General features: G+C 57.3%; 1 protein-coding gene across 5 annotated transcripts in view; it reads left to right on the top strand.

The window, feature by feature from the left end:
• The first annotated feature begins 940 nt into the window (after positions 1 to 940).
• Positions 941 to 17,595, top strand: part of CRHR2 (corticotropin releasing hormone receptor 2) — a 43,104-nt gene continuing 26,449 nt past the window's right edge. For 3 of the 5 annotated variants that reach the window (XM_069461785.1, XM_069461788.1, XM_069461789.1), the window contains exon 1: positions 17,166 to 17,442. In XM_069461785.1, the coding sequence (XP_069317886.1) occupies positions 17,340 to 17,442 (103 nt within the window). In that variant the 5' untranslated portion in view covers positions 17,166 to 17,339. Of the gene's footprint in view, positions 1,034 to 10,522; positions 10,617 to 17,165; positions 17,443 to 17,595 lie in introns of those variants that run through there. The other 2 variants (XM_069461786.1, XM_069461787.1) reach the window with 2 other exon arrangements.

A 17,595-nucleotide genomic window follows, 5' to 3' on the forward strand; every position in this document is an offset into this window, starting at 1 on the left:
TTGGACCTGTCCCCCCAAGAGCAGTGGTGCTCGGCCCTGCCTGATGTCAGGGTCTCTGGGCTGTCTACTGAAATGCACAGACACCCTGGCCCCATCCCAATCTAGGAGACCAGAGTCTCCGGGGGGCTCTGGCAGTGCTGTATTTGTTGTCAGTTTTGAGGTTCGGGCGTTTTTCTTGTTTTTTGTTTTTAGCATTTTATTTGATATAATTTCGAATGTACAGGAAAGTTGGGAGAATGGTCCAAAGCACATCCACATACCCTTTTCTCCGCTTACCAGCAACGTACATTGTGCCCCATTTGCTGTATTGTTCTGTGTTTCTGTCTGCGTGAGTGTATTTCTGAACCCTTTGAAAGTAAGAAACACGGTGCCCCTTTAATCCTAAATGCGTGTTTTCTAAGAACAAGAACACTCTCACCTACCCACAGTCCAGTACCAACATTGGTGAGTTTAGCATTGACACAGCGCTGTTATTTAACCGCATTTGCCTTTGCAAGAGTCCTGCCGGCTGGTTAAAAGCTCCCCAGATAAGAGTTGGCAGTGCTCCTCCAGTCCAGACCCTGCAGCCCGACTCTGTGCTGGGCAGGGACCGCAGCCTGAGGCCCCCTCCTCCCTCTCTCTACTCCCCCTCCCCGACCTGGGAGCCACAGCCAAGCTGGCTGGCAGAGAGAAGGCATTAACCCCTTCGCTGCAGGCTGGAGACAGCTTGGCCCCTTGACTTCGGGGCAGAGGCAGCTGCCCAGCACAGCTATAAATAACCAGGAGGCCGGGCTGTGGGGCGGTGCCACTGCCCTGGGGGAGGCGGGTGGAGAACACCCCCAGCCTGGGGCCTCACCTAGGCCTCCCCTCCTGGGCAGGAGGGGAGGGACCGGAGGGGCGGGGCCACTGTGCTGGGCTGGGCACAAGCTCCTGACCCTAGCCCCTAGCTGCTGCCGCTGCCATGGGGGGTCCCTCGGGGCCCCCAGGCCTCCTCTGCGTCCCACACCTCTGCCTCTGTCTGCTTTGCCTCCTCTCACCGCTGCTCCAAGTAAGTGCCGGCAGTGGGAGTTGGCACGGTGGGGGCCCCTGGAGCTGGGAGCTCTGTGCACTCACAGGTGTCGGCGGTGGGGGGTCTCAGGGCTTGGGGGCCTGGCTGGAACTGGGGACTCCCATGTCCGATGATGGGGTGGAGATCTCATGCCTGGATGAGGGGGCAGGTGAGGGGAGATGAAACTCAGGCTGTTGGGATGGGACAGGGAGGCCCCTGTGGATGAGCAGAGGTTCTGGGGACGTCCTGGTGTCCAGGACTTGCCCTCCTCAGGTCCCCAAGTTTCCTGTTTCCTGTCCATTCTCCCCTCCCCGACAATCCCCTCCATCTCTCCTGCAGGACCCTTAACTCCTTTCCTCACCCAGCCCAGCTCTGGCCCATTCCCACCCACAGACCGCAGAGAGCTGCCTCCCACCACTGCTGCTCGTCCCCACCCCCCAGCGCCCGAAATCAGGCAGCCCCGGGACCCCCTCAGCCCTGGGCGCAGAGCCCGCACTGGGAGAACCAACCTCTCCAAGGGTGTCTCAGGACTCTGGGCTCCCCATTGCACCCACACCCTCTGAGCAGAGTCAGGGTCTGCAGATGGGAGGCGGGTGAAGTGGGGAGCAGCGGTTAGAGGGGGCTGTCGAAGTCGGGGAGTGATCTACCTCCAACCCTCCCTCCATTTTACAGATGGGGAAACTGAGGCTCAGAGAGGGAAGACAACCTGTCCTGGTCCTCATAATACAAAGGACAGAGCCATGCTGGGAGTCAGGAGGCCGATTCCTGTCCTGACTGTGCCACGGGCCAGCTTCGTGGACCATTTTCTGGGCCTCAACGTCCCCATGTGTGTAAGGAGGACTAATTCATTCAACAGTCATTCAACAGATTTGCCCAAAGAACTGATTCAAATCCCCGCTTTGGTGCTTAATCTGTGACTTTGGACAGGTTACTCAAATTTTCTGAGCCTCAGTTTTCTCATCAGTAAAATGAGGATAACAATTGGTGCTTGTTGAATAGAGCTGTCATGAGAGCAGGTGAGGTCATACAAGCAAAGCGCGCAGCGTCATGCCTGGCACAGAGTGAGCACTGGGAAAAGCCAGGCACCACGGAGAGAGCATGAAGACCCCAGGGGCCCTGCCCTGCTGGGGGCCTGGCCAGGTGGAGGAGGGAGTGAGAGGTGGGTACCATGCTGAGGTATAATCAGCGTCCCCATGGGCAGATGGCTCCTAGACCTGCCAGGTCCTTCGAATGACATTGCAGACTGCATGTGGGCTGGGTGGAGGTCATGGGTGGGTTCACCATCCACCCCCGCCCCCAGACATCGTGGGCTTTGGACTCTTGCCCCTCCCTCTCATTCCCAGGATGGGTGCCTCCCAAGAGAGCCAGGTGTCAGGCAAGGGTTGCCCTTCGGCCCCTCCCTCTGGGGCTGTGCTGCCAGCCACCCAGACTAGCTGGAGGGAGGGTCCTGGTTGCTGCTCCCAAGCCGGGCCAGGCGGAGGGTCTGGCGAGGGGCCCTGGGTTCCCTGGAGGCAACGCTATGGGCTCAGCTTGCCTCGAAGCCAGCCCAGGCCCTGCCCCCTCCTCTCCGCAGGATCCCAGACTGAGATGAGACTAGTTACTGCCCAAAGTCACTCAGCATGTCCCCAGCTGGAGAGTCACTAACCCTTGGTCTTTCTGACCCCAAAGCCCAGCCTGCCTCGCGCTGGGCCTTCCTGGTTATGGGATTTATTTCTGGGTCCTTGGCCAACAATCCTGAAACTTCTACTCACTGTGAAATGAGACTATGAGACCAGGCGCAGACAGTGGGGAGGGAAGGCGGCCCAGGAGGGGCCTGGCTTCCAGCCCTCTCAGCGATTCAACCAGCGCTTACTGAGGACCTCGGTGAGGACTCAGGCTGGGAACATCACCCCAGGGCTCCTGCCCTGATGGAGTTTAAAGCCCAGGAGACCTGGCAGGAAAGAAATGTGTGTATTTAAACTCTGTTCACTGGGACTCAGAAAAAGTGTGTGCAAGTGTGAGAGCCCTTGACAGGATGGGCGGAGTGGTGGGAGGGGGCAGGACAGCAGGGACAGAGTTGGGGTGGCCCAGCCAGAGGGGAAAGGCCCTGAGCAAAGCTCTAGTACATCCCCCCCCATGGGGTCTGATTTTTGTCCCAAGGGCTTGGGGAGCTCTCTAAGCCGGAGAGGGGCCTGATCTGATTTGCAGTCGTGGAAGTTCCAGCTGGTGGATTCGGGCCGCAGGACACCCTGGGCCAGCCACACTGTGACAGCCTGGAGGAGGCAACCAAGCCTTGACCCTGGTGCTCTGGGTCCCCCTTGGAGGCCTTTGAGAAGCTGCTTGGGAGGCAGCGCTGTCATCCTGCGGCTGTGCTGTGCGCCTTACTCAGACACTGGGAAGGTGGGGACATTTATGTATGGACAGGAAACAGACGTTCAGAGAGGCTAAGCGGTGCTACTTGCCTCCCCCTCTGTGATGACCTCAGGAGTCCACCAGCGCCTCCAGGCTGGGTCCAGCTCCTTAGAACTTTGGGCAGCGAGATACCCTCCCCCAGGGTCTCAGGGCCTCAGGCCCTCTTGCCCCAGGTCCTGGCTTCTGGTGGGGCCAGCTGCCCCAGAAGGCTCAGCAAAGAAAGGAGGGAACACAGAGAAGATCCTGGCCATCCCTGCCCAGCACCCCTCATAGACCAAGGCCACCCTGCCCCCAACACACACACACACACACACACACACACACACGCACACACACCCCAGAATCTGCAGGGCCCGTGGGGCCAGGGGCTCAAGGGCCATTTGCCAGAAGCTAATGCATCTAGTGATTTTTCCAAAAAATTCACTTCCCTTCTGAGTGTGTTCTAGCTTAATCAGCTAATTTAGTCTCTCTGTTTTTGCCATTTTGTTGATGTTTAAGTATTTAAAAAAAAAAAAAATCTGTCTGAGGGCACTGTCTACTTAATTTTGTATTCCTCGTCTCAAATTTGCAGCACTTTGTGAATTACAGGACTATTCTGTATCCTCTTAGCTGTCATTTTCTACTTTATTTCCTTTTAACAATTTTAAGGATTCCTCAGCCAATTTATATAAAGTCACTTTACTCAAAATTCTAATTTTTTAAGACGGCATTTCAAATCCACAAGGGCAGAGGCTAGGTTATTCAATAGGCTTATTTTGTTTATCTTGCTCGACAGCTACGCAGGGCTTATGGTGTGTGCCGACATACCTCACCTGTGGTGAGATTCGCGCCTGCCTGTGAGTTAAGACCTTGCTTTCTACAGATGAGGAAGCCGACGTGAGGTCCTGTGCCCACAAGGTCATGCAGGGCCCGAGTTCCAACCAGGTAGCCTGACTCCAGATTCTCTTCCCTTAACAAAAATTTAATTTTAATGCTATTTAGTTTTAATGTCAAGCTATTTTTATAACAGTCAGACAAACGTCAAAACAAATCAGAAGGGGCAAACTGGACATTAGATGAGTTGATAATTAAGGAGATAATTTAAGGCCAAGCAGCCTGTTGTAGGACCCGTGCTGGCCAGCTGCCCCCCCACTTTGCTGGCCCAGAGCCCTCCCCTTCGCCCTCTCCTCCTCCCCCTCCCCCTGTGCTCAGGGCCCAGGGCTTCGCACAGGTAAGGGGAGAGGGACTAGGGGAGCGGAGCAATAGGCTTTCGGACATCAGAGAGAGCAAAGAATGAGGAGGGTCCCGGACATGTCCCCCGGGGAGCTGGGGCTGAACTGGGACAGGAAGGAAGAGGCCTGGCGGGAGCAAAGACTCAGGGGTGGGGTCCTAGCTTGAGGTCCACCATCCCGCAAGTTAGAACTGAGTTTCTAAAGTCTCCCCTGCCGGGGAACCTGCCCAGCCACTCCAGGAAATCCTCCCTGCTTCCTTCATGTGGCTTCCGATCCCTCACCCTCTCCTGGGCCAGTCCCGGCTCTCCTTACCGCCCCACAGGGAGCCCTGCAGGGCCCCCACTCTGCCTCCTGCCCCCTCTCCGCATCCCACCTTCTTCCCCTCCCCTTCCTCCTCCTCCCCCTTCTCCATCCTTCCCCTCACCCTCCTCCCTTACCTCCTCCCTGTTCTCTCTCTTGCTTTTCCTCCCCCTTCCCTGCTCTCCATCTCCCCCTCCCCATTATCTCCCCTCCTCCTCCTCTCCTGTCCTCCTTCCTCCCCTCCCTCTTCTTCCTCCTCTCCATTCCTCCTCCCTCTCCTCTGGCTTCTCTCCTTCTCCTCCTCCTCCTCCTCTTCCTTCCCCTAACTGAGTGCTCCCTGAGGGTCAGGGCCTGAGCTCAGGTTCTGAGAAAACCACTGAATGGAAGCACCGTGTGGAAGGCCCTCCCCTGCGCTGAGTACTTCTCTGCCCTTGGGAGGCCGAGGGAGGGGCAGGAGGGAGCTCGCCCCTACTCTCCTCGGGTTGCTGGCAGCCTGGGCCCAGGACCTGTGGTCCTGTAAATCTCCCCAGCTTAGACCGAGGGCTAAATTTAGATGGAAGCTTTGTCGCCAGGCCTAGGAGGGAACACTAGGCTGGGCCAGACCCCCTGGCTCCAGGGAGGTGGCACCTTTTAGGCCTGTCTGGCCCCCGGGGCACAGGTTCTTCCTGGACAGGGCCCAAGCTGGAGGAAGAGCAGCTGGAGTCTTGGCTCCTACCCGCTGCCTCCTCCCCTAGCCAGGGCCTCTGCCCTGCCCTCCTCTAAGGTGAGGGCTTCCCAGGCCAGGCGCATAGAGGCTGGGTGCTCACACAGGCAAAATTCAGAGAAGGAAATTTGACAAGCAGAGAAAGCCCACAACCCGAGCTCCCAGATTTGGGGGAGGGACGGTAGCTCTGCCTGGCTGAGGGGCCGTGGTCTCATTCATCCATGCATCCAGTCAGCCCATCGGGCAGCCAACAAACGTTCATTGAGCACCTGCTATGTGCCAGGCTCTGGACTGGGAATTGGGGACACAGATGTGGACCCTGGGCCCTCCCAGCCTACAGTCAGTCTCATGGTGGGGGTCAGCTTTCTGCCCCTGGGACAGCCAAGAGCCCATCAGTACAGAGGTCAAAGATGCCCCCCTCCAGAGAGAGAATAATGATGAAAGGAAATCGGTTTCTTCTCCACACTCTCACACAGCTCTGACACCAAATGTGCGGAGTCTTTCCACACCAACCAGTTCGCCAGTTCTCTGGGGACACCAACTGGGTGTCCTCCAATTCAATTCAATTCTGATGCTATCTACCTGGAGTTGGCATCAGACCCTCCAGGTAAGGGCTCGTCCCACAAGACAACCCCCATTCCAGGGGCCGATCACAAACAGGTCCAGGCTCCCGGGTCTTCTGGCCGACAGGCTATAAATCAACGGTTCCCATGACTTGCTCTTCGGGTTTGCAAAACTCAGGAAAACGCTTTGCTTGGGTTTACGGGTTTATTATAAAGGATGTGCTAAAGAATACAGATGAACAGGCAGGTGAGGAGGTACATGGAGCACGGCATGGGGAGGGGTGTGGCGCTTCCATGCCCTTTCTGGGCACCACCCTGCCAGCCCCTCCTGGTCCTCACCAACCGGGAAGCAACTGAATCCCACCTTTGAGGGTGTTTACGGAGGCTCAGGCTCGAGTGATTGCCAATTCAGTCTCCAGCCCTCTCCCTTCCCCGAGGGTGTGGGGTGGCGCTGAGGGCTCCAACCTTCTACTCCCAGCTTGGTCTGGCTGGTGCCCAGCCCCATCCCGGAGCCCACTAAGAGTCACCTCATTAGAACAAAATGTGCTCCTGTCACCCAGGAAATTACAAGGGTTTCAGGAGCTCTGTGTCAAGAACTGGGGACCAAGACCAAATATATGTTATTACATCACAGTGGGGTCTGCAGGGGGCTCAGAGGCTGGAGAACTCAAATTTCTCATCTCCCTGGTGCAAGGCCCTGTGAGGCTGGCTGGGTTCGCCTTCCACCACCAGCTCTCTGCTCCCCTGGGGCAAGAGAGGGGCTTCCCGCTAGAGTGGCCCCCCGAGCTCCAGAGACACCCTGTCCAGGGCTGGGGTCCGCTCAGCATCATGGCCCACAGGCCTCCACTCACTCACCCAGGCCAGCTCTTCCCATGAGTACCTGGCCAGGCCATCTGCCACTGCACTGTCTGCACCTGATTTCTGCCCCTGCCCCTTACCTGCTGTGTGGCTTCAGCAGGTGACTTCCTGGGCCTCAATTGCCTCATCTGTAAAATGGGGTTATTCGCAGCTCCCTCAGAAGCTAGTGTGAGGATTAAATCAGCTATTTTGTCTAAGGCATTTAGAGCCACGTGTAACACATAGTAAGTGCTGTCTTCACATAAAGAGATGCCCCCTTCCCGCCTCTCTCCCTCCCTGTCTATTGGCAGCCCCAAACCAGATGCTGCTGTTTCCCGTGCAGGCCCTGGGCTCTCCTGCCTCTGAGGCTTTGCGCACTCAGCCCCTGCCCCGGGGGCTGCTTTCTCCCCTTCCTGGCACCCACCCTGCGCATGGCCCAAGGCCTTCTGCACATTTGGACTCAGCCCCAGTGCCCAGTCCTGCGGGGAGCCTTCAGGCTCCTCAACAGGCATTCCCTGAGCACTGCTGAGGGCTGAGCTCGGTGAGCGAGCTATAGGCCATGTCTTCAGGAGCCCCGTGTCCATGGCAGGGGTGCTGAGGGCCCAGGGAGGTCCACACTGGAGAGATGGGGAGGGAGGGGCACAGGGTTTCCAGGAGCTTCTCTGGAGGGGAAGGGCTTGTGCTGGGCCTTAAGAGCCCCTGCAGTGGGCCTTGAGCCCTCCCCCATGTCTGAACTCTAACCAGACCCGTCCTAAAGTCCTTGCCAAGAGCCACCATTTAGCACATGTCTTGACATAGAGCAATTTGTTTAATGCACACAAAAAGCCCATAGGTTTGTACTACACGCATTCTAAAGATGAGGAGACTAAGGCTCGGAAAAGTGAAGTAGCTGTGCCAAGGCCACGGCTAAGCAGCACCCACAGTGCTGAGCGCAGGGACGGCTGTACCCTGCCCTCTCTGAGAGCTCATCTCACAGGCCGCCTTCCCCGGCCCCCACACCGTGCGCTTTCTGAGAACGGCAACCTTTCCCCCTCCGCCCTGCCCACCCATCACCACCACCAGGGCTCTGCCCAAAATAGGCACCTGCAGGGCATTTTGTGGGTTTGAACTGAGTCAAATCCACCCAATAAAACCCTTGAAGAAAACAAATATCTTTGGCTGTACCAGCTTTTGAGACCAGCAAGAAGTTATAGGAGAAGGAGCCAAGATCTGATAGTTACTCCAGAAACCAAATCCGATCTGCCCATCCCGAATTCTGCGCAGGCCGGAACAGCATGCATGGGTGCTGAGCATGGCAGCCCTGTGCCCGGCCCCCACAAAGTGCTTTGCTCAGCGTGAAGACTCGGCCACAGCCTGAGGCCACAGTCTCGGAGGCAAGGGTAGCCCCACCTTGCCTGAGTCCTGGAGAGGTCGCCCTGACCCTGCTCACTGTGGGCTCAGAGTGAGGAGGCTATGAGCGTCGCAGCCTGGGGGCTTTGAGAGAAGGAGCTGGCGTCTGAGATGCAAAAGTCTATGTCTGCCTGAGGGTTCACCATGGACACCGCATGCTTCTGGGTTGAGCATTGCCGCCACCCAGACCTCCAGAGCCTGGAATTCACTGGGGACTTGTCCCTTCCAGGGAGGGCATCATCAGGTGCTTCTCAAACAAGGGGGTGGGGACTGTGAAGGGAGTGACGGGTCAGGCCTAGGGCCCTCACCCTCCCCAGACCCAAGAGTGTTCCCTCCTGTCCCCACCCTCCTAACCCCAGCACGTGACTCTCTAGGCCAGCAAGGCCTCCCTGACGCCCAAGAAGTCTGTGCGGAGGACATGTGAACAGCAAGACCATGGTCCCCAGGGTTTGTCCTGCAGGCCAAGAGGCCAGGGCTCCCAGTGACAGCTCCGGAGGCCCTCACAGTCCCAAGACACACACACACACACACACACACACACACGCAGCATGTACACACAGCACAACACACACCCCTGCCCCGTGCACTTCCCTCTGTACCCAGCACTGTGGGCGAGAATCTGGCAGAACACAGGTGCACTAAGTGCCCGTCAGTGGTGTCTGTGCCCTGCCCTGGGCTCCCATTTGACCAAATGGGGTCATTAATCAGAAGCTCTAGGACAGCGTGGTGAGGCTGAGCGCGCAGCCTCCGGTCCCAGCACAGGAAATGGACTGAGGCTGATGTGGAGAACGTGATGTTTGAGGGCTGTTGGGCTCTGGCCCTCGGGGACATCCTGGGGCAAACATTGACCCAGCTGCCAGGGAGAGAACATCCGACAGGCAGGAGAAAGAGGAGGGGCTGCCCATTAGTGCCTTCTGGAATCCCAGAATCAGGAACATCAGGGTTGGGGGTGGAAGTTGCGAAAGTCATACACACATGTGTGTGCAATCACACGCACACATGTGTGCACTCACACGCACACTGGCCACAGAGCAGGAAAAGCAACGGTCGTGGGAGGAATGGGGGACAAGGGTTAGAATTTTCGAGTGCGTTGCTGTCGTGCAGTCTTGCACCCTGCGTCTTCCTGCCTCTCTGCCCTTGCACACGCTGTGCTCTCTAGCTCCAGCGCCCTTCCTGGCGCCACCCTTGCCTGCTGGGCAAACTCCTACTCACCCTTCACAGCCCACATCCTCTTCTGTGCTGTAAAGCTGGTCACCTGTTCATTTCTCTTACCTGAAGATGGTCCCCTCAAGGGGGGACATGACCACATCTGCTTGATCCCTGCACACCCAGCACCCACTCTGATGATTCTTCAGGAGACGTGGTCCTGGGTGGTTTTTACCTTTTAGATGGAACTGTCATTGTTGCAACAATCATGTCTGTTCCCTGGTGGGTGCCCAAACGGGCACTGTAGTCGTTTCTCATTCTCTGGTTGCCCCAAAATGCCACCTCTTCCAGGAAGCCTTCCCTGTATTCCCGAGTCCAGGTTAGGTGTTTGTCCCCTGTATCAACCTAGTGTCCTTGGTTGTAAGTGTCTGTTTACCTGTGTGGCAGGGAAACCAAGTTAAATCATGCACTCTCTTCCCCTCCCTTCTGCACCTTCTAAGTCTAAGGGGTCCCTGTCTGGCCTGGGACTAATCTGAGGACAGCCACTGGGTCCCCTGCCAGAGCCTGACACGCAGGAGGTGTTCTACAAATATTTGTTGGGTGAATGAACAGCTGGTTGGCCCCCACCCCCACCCTTTTGCTGACAGAAGGACACGGGCCCCACCACAGGGGCACATCTCACCCTGAGCAGGAGCCGGCCTTGAGGGCCAAGGGGTGCACAGAGCGGGCTCCTGCCTCGGAGGCGATGCTGCACCAGCCGGCTGCCGAGGCCTCTCCTGGGTCTAGGCCAGGCTGCTCTTGCTCCATCTGGCCGTGAGCATGTCCCTCCTTGGTCTCCCCCTCTGTACAAAGAGGAGTAAGGAATGAACGACAGAACAGGGCAGGTGGGCAGGCAGGTGCTGTCAATGGCTACCCTGGGCCTGACCTCTGTCCCCCATCCCCTGCTGTCCCCCAGGCTGCCGGGCCGAGCCAGGCGCCCAAAGACCAGCCCCTGTGGGCAATGCTGGAGCAGTACTGCCACGCAGTCACGACCCTCGCCAACCTCTCAGGTAGGAACACACCCACCACCACCCTGCAGCAGACCCCGGACAGGAGAGTGGGCCACAGGGCCGGGGTTAGGGGAAGGAAGAGGCTTCCCTGGGCCAGCCCAAGCTCAACGGGGTGGTGGATGGAGCACTGGCTTCTCGTCCTGCTTTGGTTTCTGCCTTGCTGGGGGTCCCTGGGCAGGCCCCTTCCCCATTCAAGGCTCAGGCTCGCCCCTGATGATGAAGGGCGTGGCTGGGAGCCTGCCTCCCCCTCCCAGTTCCCTGCATCGCTACTCTAAGGAAGTCAGGAGTCCAAGGAGGGGGCGACCCCTCTGCTTTCAAACTTGGGGAGACCAGCAGAAGGTGTGAAACAGTCTCCGGTTGCCGTGGCTACAGGTGTCACCTCCTGAGAAGGACCTGCAAAGCAGTAGCCCAGCCCTGACCATCAGAGTTTCCCAGCAGCTGATTCAGAGTCAGAGGCAGCCGTACAGAGCTGCCAAGAGCCCTGGACTCTCAGGGACACCAGAGAGAGGTCTCCAGGGCCCCACCCGGTGTCCTGGCCTCCCCAGGTCTGCATCCACCTGGGGGGTGGCAGGTGGGGAGTGGGGAGAGGAACCCTCACTGGGCCTGGGGCCGCTGCCAGGGTACCAGGAGGTAAGGGTGCTGGCATCCAGCCGCCCGAGTCAGGCACTGGAGAGAAAGCCTCTGCCACCCCTTATGGTGGGGTGGGCCAAAGCTCAGGTGCTGGGGTCACAGAGACCCCAGTCTGGATCTCAGCTCCTCCACCTAGTGGCCGAGTGACCCTGGACGAGTCACCTAACCCATGGGTATTAGTTTCCTGGGGCTGCTGTAACTAAGGACCATAGACTGTGTGGTGTAAGCCACAGAAATGTATTTTCTCACCATCCTGGAGGCTTTACGTCCAAGATCCAGGTGTCGGCAGGATGGGTTCCTTCTGAGCCTCTCTCCTGGGCTTGCGGATGGCCCTCTTCTCTCTGAGTGTGTCCTCATCTCCTCTTCTTAGAAAGACACTTATTGGATCAGGGCCCACTAATCCAATTACCTTAATTTTGCTTTCATCGCCTCTTCAGAGACCCTAAACCCAAACAAGCCACATTCTGAGATATTGGAGGTTAGGACTTCAATGCATGAATTGTAGGGGGAGACAATTCAGCCCATAACACCATCTGACAGTTTCCTCATCTGTTAAAAATGGGTCTAAGTCTACCTGGAGGGCTTACTGTGAAGCTTTGAACAAGAGACCACAGGGACCCCCAGCACAGACCCAGCCCCCACCAGACTGTCTGCCCTCAGCAGCAACCCTGGCTCGTCAGCGGACCCCCTGCCTCCTCCCTGCCCTCCTCTCCCCCTGCCGTCTACCAGCCGGCACAGACCCTTCCCTGTTTCTTGGCAAATGGTGCTCCCTCCCACCGCCTCTGGGTCCAGTGGGTAGGGTCCCAGGTCTCCAAACGCAACTTCTAATTGCATGCATCTGTTTACAAAAGGGTTCCATATGATTTATATAAAATTTTGGACAAAAATTTTTTAAAGCAAAGAAAATAGGTGCTCATTCTCCTACAACCCAGGAATTTTTATAATATCTTATGTCGTCCAGGAGTTTATGGATCTATTGAGCTGCATGGTCGGTTTTTTGTTTTGTCATTTTTATTTTTTTACCAAACTGGGATGATACTGTGTCCACAGTTTTGTAACCCGCTTTCTCCTCTTAAGACTCAGTGTGAACATTTCCTCGTGTCATTAAATACTCATCCACCACATCGCTGGTGACATTGCCTAGCAGCCACCGTGGGGACGCATCATCCTTCATTAACCGGGCCGCCGTGGTGGATGGAGAGGCTGTTAGAAAGCCCCTTGGCCTTCAGAAATTGTTTCCCAAGTCCCCACGTGGTAGTGTCCCCTTTTTAGTGTCCCCTGATTGCGAAAGTGCATAATGACTAACATAAAATTCAAAACCAAGGAAAACTAAACACTAATTGTTTAGATATGTATACCTGTGAAAAAACTGAAAAAAATAAGAGCAAGATAATGACAAATGCAATATTCAAGGGAATATTTCCTCTGGGGAAGGAGTATAGAAATAAATACATACACGATTGGTAACGATCTAGTTTTTCCGACTGAGTAGTAAATTACATTTACCACTACATACAAACTTCTGTAAAAGAAAAGATGAAAATAAAACAAAGTTAGGCTGTGCATGAGCTAATGATGACAAAGAGTTATGTGTCAAAGATGATGATCAATTCCGTTGTGTGCCCCTGAGGTGCAAATAAAGGAAAAACACACACAATCGTGAGAGCGATTATGACTTCAGGCAGGCTTTAAATAGATTATTTCTGTCTTATTCATTACAGAGCCCCCACGTATATTTGAGAAATAATAGGGCATACAGTGTGAGGCATATGATTTATTCTGTCCTTAGACAATAGAAGGATCTGAATGGGAGACCCCTTGAAATAACTCTCCAGTCCAGCACACACACACACGCGCACACACACACACACACACACACACACCAGGGCCAGGCAAGTGGCAAGAGAAACTTGGCCCAGGAGACAGGGACCTGGCTTTCCCCAGCCCTGCTGCCAGGGCATTTGTCCTTTCATAGTGACTTGCTGAGCCCAAGCCTGGAGCATTCCAATGGGTGCTGGGGATGGGGACGGGTTAGTGAACAGGACTGGCCCTGTCCCTGGGGAGTCACAGGCTGGTAGCGAAGACAATGGAAAACCCAGCAACCTTGGTGTGACATAGGCCAGCCCCCAGCAGATGGGGCGCCGAGGAGGAGCAGCAGCAGGGCTGCGTGTGTGCGGGGTGAGGGTGGCGCTGCTCAGGCATTCCCTGCGGCGGGAAAAGCACGTGCAGGTGCAGAGGTGGAGCACGGGAACAGGAGTGACGAGCTGCTCTGGAGGGCGAGGACAGGGGATGGACGATCATGAAGAACCTTCTTTGCAGTGTGAAAGAGCTGGGCTTCTTTCTGAGGCCACTCTTATAAGGAAGAGTGACATGATCATAATTGTAAAGCGTTGTTGTCCCCACCGTGAGGAGCAGACAATAACCCAGCTGGGCTGCTGCAGAGATGAGGATGGCCTGGGAGAGGTGGGAGGGGGAAGTTGCTTTTCCTTCTCTGGCATCCACTGCCCATCCGTAACGTGAGAGTGCGGGATTGCATGGCCACTGAAGGCCCTCTCCAGCCCCCCAGCCTAGTCCCATGGTTCGACATGAGGACACCGGGCCACATCCTGTGTCCTAGGTGGAACAGGGTAGGGTGGGGAGGGGATGACTGGCCAGGGAGCCTGTCCCTGGTGCCGCAGGGTGAGAGTGGGGCACTTTCAGGCCCTCCCCGAGCCCACACGCCCTCAGCAGCCCCACTGTAACTCCCGGGAAACCCCACAACTCTCCCAGCTCCGCCTGCACAGACCCCTGGACTACGTAGCCTAACCCAGGGCAGCCCCTTAGAGATGCAAAGACACACTTTTCCCCTTGAGTCCTGTTTTCCAGCTGACACTTGAGCGGTAGGGGACGAATGAGAGAGAGAATGCGTGTGATGTGGTGACGATGCGGGACTAGGGCTGTGTGATTCTGTCGTGCCCGCATGCCCATTTGATGCCATGTATTAGGCTGTGCAAGAGCTGTGTCTGAGCGGGCCTGGAACCACCCACGGCCACCATGGCCAACATTGGAGGTGGGCTTGGGGTGGGACGCACGGCACTAAAGTACCTGCCTCACCCCGTGCTGCTCATGACACACGGGGGTCTTCGGCAGCACCTGTCACACTTCCCTGAACTTATTTCCCAACCTGTCCCCACCAGCCTACGGACACACAGACTGTCCCAAATACTTCTCCCCCCATGCCTGGCCTCAGTCTGGGACAGGGCTGGCCTGCAGCCCTGGGGACCCACCTCCCTCCCAGGGGTCTCCCATCTACCTCTGCCTCTTCAGTTAGCAAAAAGGCCCATCTTGTTTATTTGTAGTTGGGTTTAATCTAATTGAGGAAAGTTTTGGTGCGTCCTCATTTCTTCCTCATTTACCTTTTCGCAAACATTAAAGTGAGCTGTAAAATCAATTTGTTCCAAAACTGCTGCCTTTTCTAATTTTCTCTCCATCACGTCTAGAATAACAGACAACTGTGCCTGTAATAAGAAGACCCATGAAGAAATGCCCCTCATCCTGGAAACCAGGGGACCTTGGGTCTGTGGGTCTGTACTCAGGCCCCAGCTGACCATTCAGGATACAGAATGGCCTTTGGGCTCTGCCACCAAAATGGTCACCTCCCAGAGAAACCTCCGTTACGTGTTCTCCCAGCTAAAAGCAATCCGGGCCTCCCAGGCCAACCCTCTGCTCTGCAGAGCTCTGCGTGTGAGATGAGAAGTCCTTGGCCTCCAGTCACTAGGTGCTCACCATCTTCTGAGATAGCTGCATCCCCTAGGCCTCCTGTCCCCAACCCCCAGGCCATGGCCCGGAACCAGTCCGTGGCCTGCTAGGAAAACAGGGCCGTGCATCACTGCCTGGGCTCTGCCTCCCCCGTCCACCTCACATTCCACCCCCCTCTGCCTCCCATTTCCCCCTCCCCTCCCAGCTTCACCCCCACCCTCTCCCCATCTGTAGAAAAATTGTCTTCTATGAAACTGCTCCCTGATGCCGAAAATGTTGGGGACCGCTGCCCTAGGCAGTGGCTCTGGCAGTGAGAAAAGTTAATAACTTAACTTGGCTTGATTTCTCCCTCTCCCCGTGCTGTGATGAGGTGTGAGCAGGGCCCTCCTTGGTACATGAAGGAGCTCATTTCCCGGTGAAGACGTGGGCTGACCCAGACAGCCAGACACAGTCTGGCCTGTGTGGGACCCTGCTGGGCAGGACTCCGCCTAGGGCTGGGGTTGGGACCTAACTATTCTCCTCTGCTCTGGCACTGGGTATTATAAAGACCAAGGGACGCTGCCTCTGCAGCTGCCCAGAGCAGAGCCGGGGGCTCTCAGTGCCCGTTCAGGAGGCAGAGGGCAGACCTGGCTGGCTGCTCTGTACCGTGTACCTGCCAGTCAGCAGGCCCTGGAGACATTCCAGAGCTCAGCCCTGGTCTTACCGCTCTCTCACTCTTCCGCTCGCTGTCTCACTCGCTTTGCCTGGGCAGTGACAGCAGCATTAATATGGAGGCTGTTGAGACTGGAGCACACAAAGGCAGCCTGGCCTTCCTCTTCACTTCTCCTTGCTCAGGGCAGGGTAATAATTCAGGGTGGTTTCAGCCATCCCTGGGAGCTTTGGTTTCAGTGGAGGCTGGCGGGGGTGCAGGACAGGGTCCTGGAACTGGGTCCCAGCTCCCCCTGTCCTCTAAAGATAGAAACTCACAACATACACACACACATACGTCCTCCCCAGGCTTTGCATCCAGGACTCAGAACCAGTGACTCTCGGAGCTGGGAGGGGCTTTGGAGGACATTTCACTGACAGGGAAAGCCCCAGAAGAGAGGGCAAGTGTACAGCCTGGGGTAACATGGCAGGGAGAGTGGAGACAGAGACAGGACCAGATCCCAGCCTGAGATGGAGCATCCTGTGCCCTGAGCCCGAGTCCCCCACTCAGCAAGCATGGGCAGCAGCCCACCCTAGGCATTCTGAGGGTGCACCCGCAGCAAATGACCAAGCAGGCGGGTCCTGAGGGGGCCTGAGCAAACTCCCCATAAAGGTTTTCAGCTCCTCCACACCTACTGTGGGGCCTGATTGTTTTTCCCCTCTAATGGAGTGGAAACCAGCATCAGGTGGCCCTGCCCAAGCCTGGCAGAGAGCGACACATTCTCATTTCTTACTTTATTCTTTCTGTGCCCAGGGCACTAAGACCTGGGTGTTTAAAGCCTTCCAGATAATTTCAACCGGTTTCTCCCCAAAACTTCCCCCATTTCGTTAAACGGCAATGCCATTCCCCCACGTCACCCCAAGTGGGAGATCTGATGTCAGCACCTGGCTCCTGCTCAAAGCCACCCACCACTCCCTCCCCAGTCTCCCCTCACCGGTCTGGTTTTCCCTCCGAAATCTCTCTCCATCCCAGCGCCCATGCCTGCTGCGGGTCTTCAGCCCGTTCAGGACACTTGATCTCCTTAGACTGCCGTGGCCTCCCCAGTCCATTCCTTCCCCAGGCTACACGGGCTTTTCTAAGTGCGCACATCTGCCGGTGACTCTCGGTGCCCTGCCTCCCTCCAGTGTCGTCATTCAGGGAGACCCAACTTTCGCTAACAGCTGTCCCTCAGTTAGGGAGGCCGCAGGGGGCTCCTGGGGCGGGCCAAAGGGAGGGCGCGCTGTGCTGCCCCCTGCAGCCCGGGTGCCCGTGACCTCGGATGGGGCAGGCACTCCGTCACTCCGGGCCCACCGCCTTCCTCTGGACCTCGCGGGTGGAACAGAGCCGAGACCTGAGCAGGCGGGCTCTGGGCAGGGCTGGGGGCCGGGAGGCTGGAGACCGAGCCCCGCGCGGAGGAGCCGCCGGCCCCGCCCCCTGGCGGCGCCATTGGCCGCGGCGGAGCGGGTGGACCCGCAGCTCAGTGCGCTCGGCAGCTTCTCTCCGGGAAGGTCCCGACTTGACAGCTCTGGGATCCGGCGCGGTGCCCGGGGGCTGCCCGGCAGGTCGGGACTGGGCCGGCAGGAGCCAGAACCCCGCGCCGTCCCGGTCGCTCACTCTCGCAGCCACTCCCTCGCAGCCACGCGGGGCGCGCACTCCCTCTGCCTCTCCGCGCGCGGCTCCGGGGCGCGATGGACGCGGCACTGCTCCACAGCCTGCTAGAGGCCAACTGCAGCCTGGCTCTGGCCGAAGAGCTGCTCCTGGACGGCTGGGGGCCGCCCCCGGACCCCGAGGGTAGGCGGCAGGCGAGCCGACAGAGCTGGCCGGGGCTCCTTCCCTTGCGCGCTCCGTGCGCCCCGACCCCGCGCTCCGAGCGCCCTGCGCACCTCGTCCCGCGGCGCCCCACGCCCCCGGCGACCCCTCTGAGCCCCGCTCTGCTCTCTCCCG

This window comes from Eulemur rufifrons, chromosome 29, assembly GCF_041146395.1.
Source record: "Eulemur rufifrons isolate Redbay chromosome 29, OSU_ERuf_1, whole genome shotgun sequence".
In the NCBI taxonomy this organism is placed as follows: domain Eukaryota; kingdom Metazoa; phylum Chordata; class Mammalia; order Primates; family Lemuridae; genus Eulemur; species Eulemur rufifrons.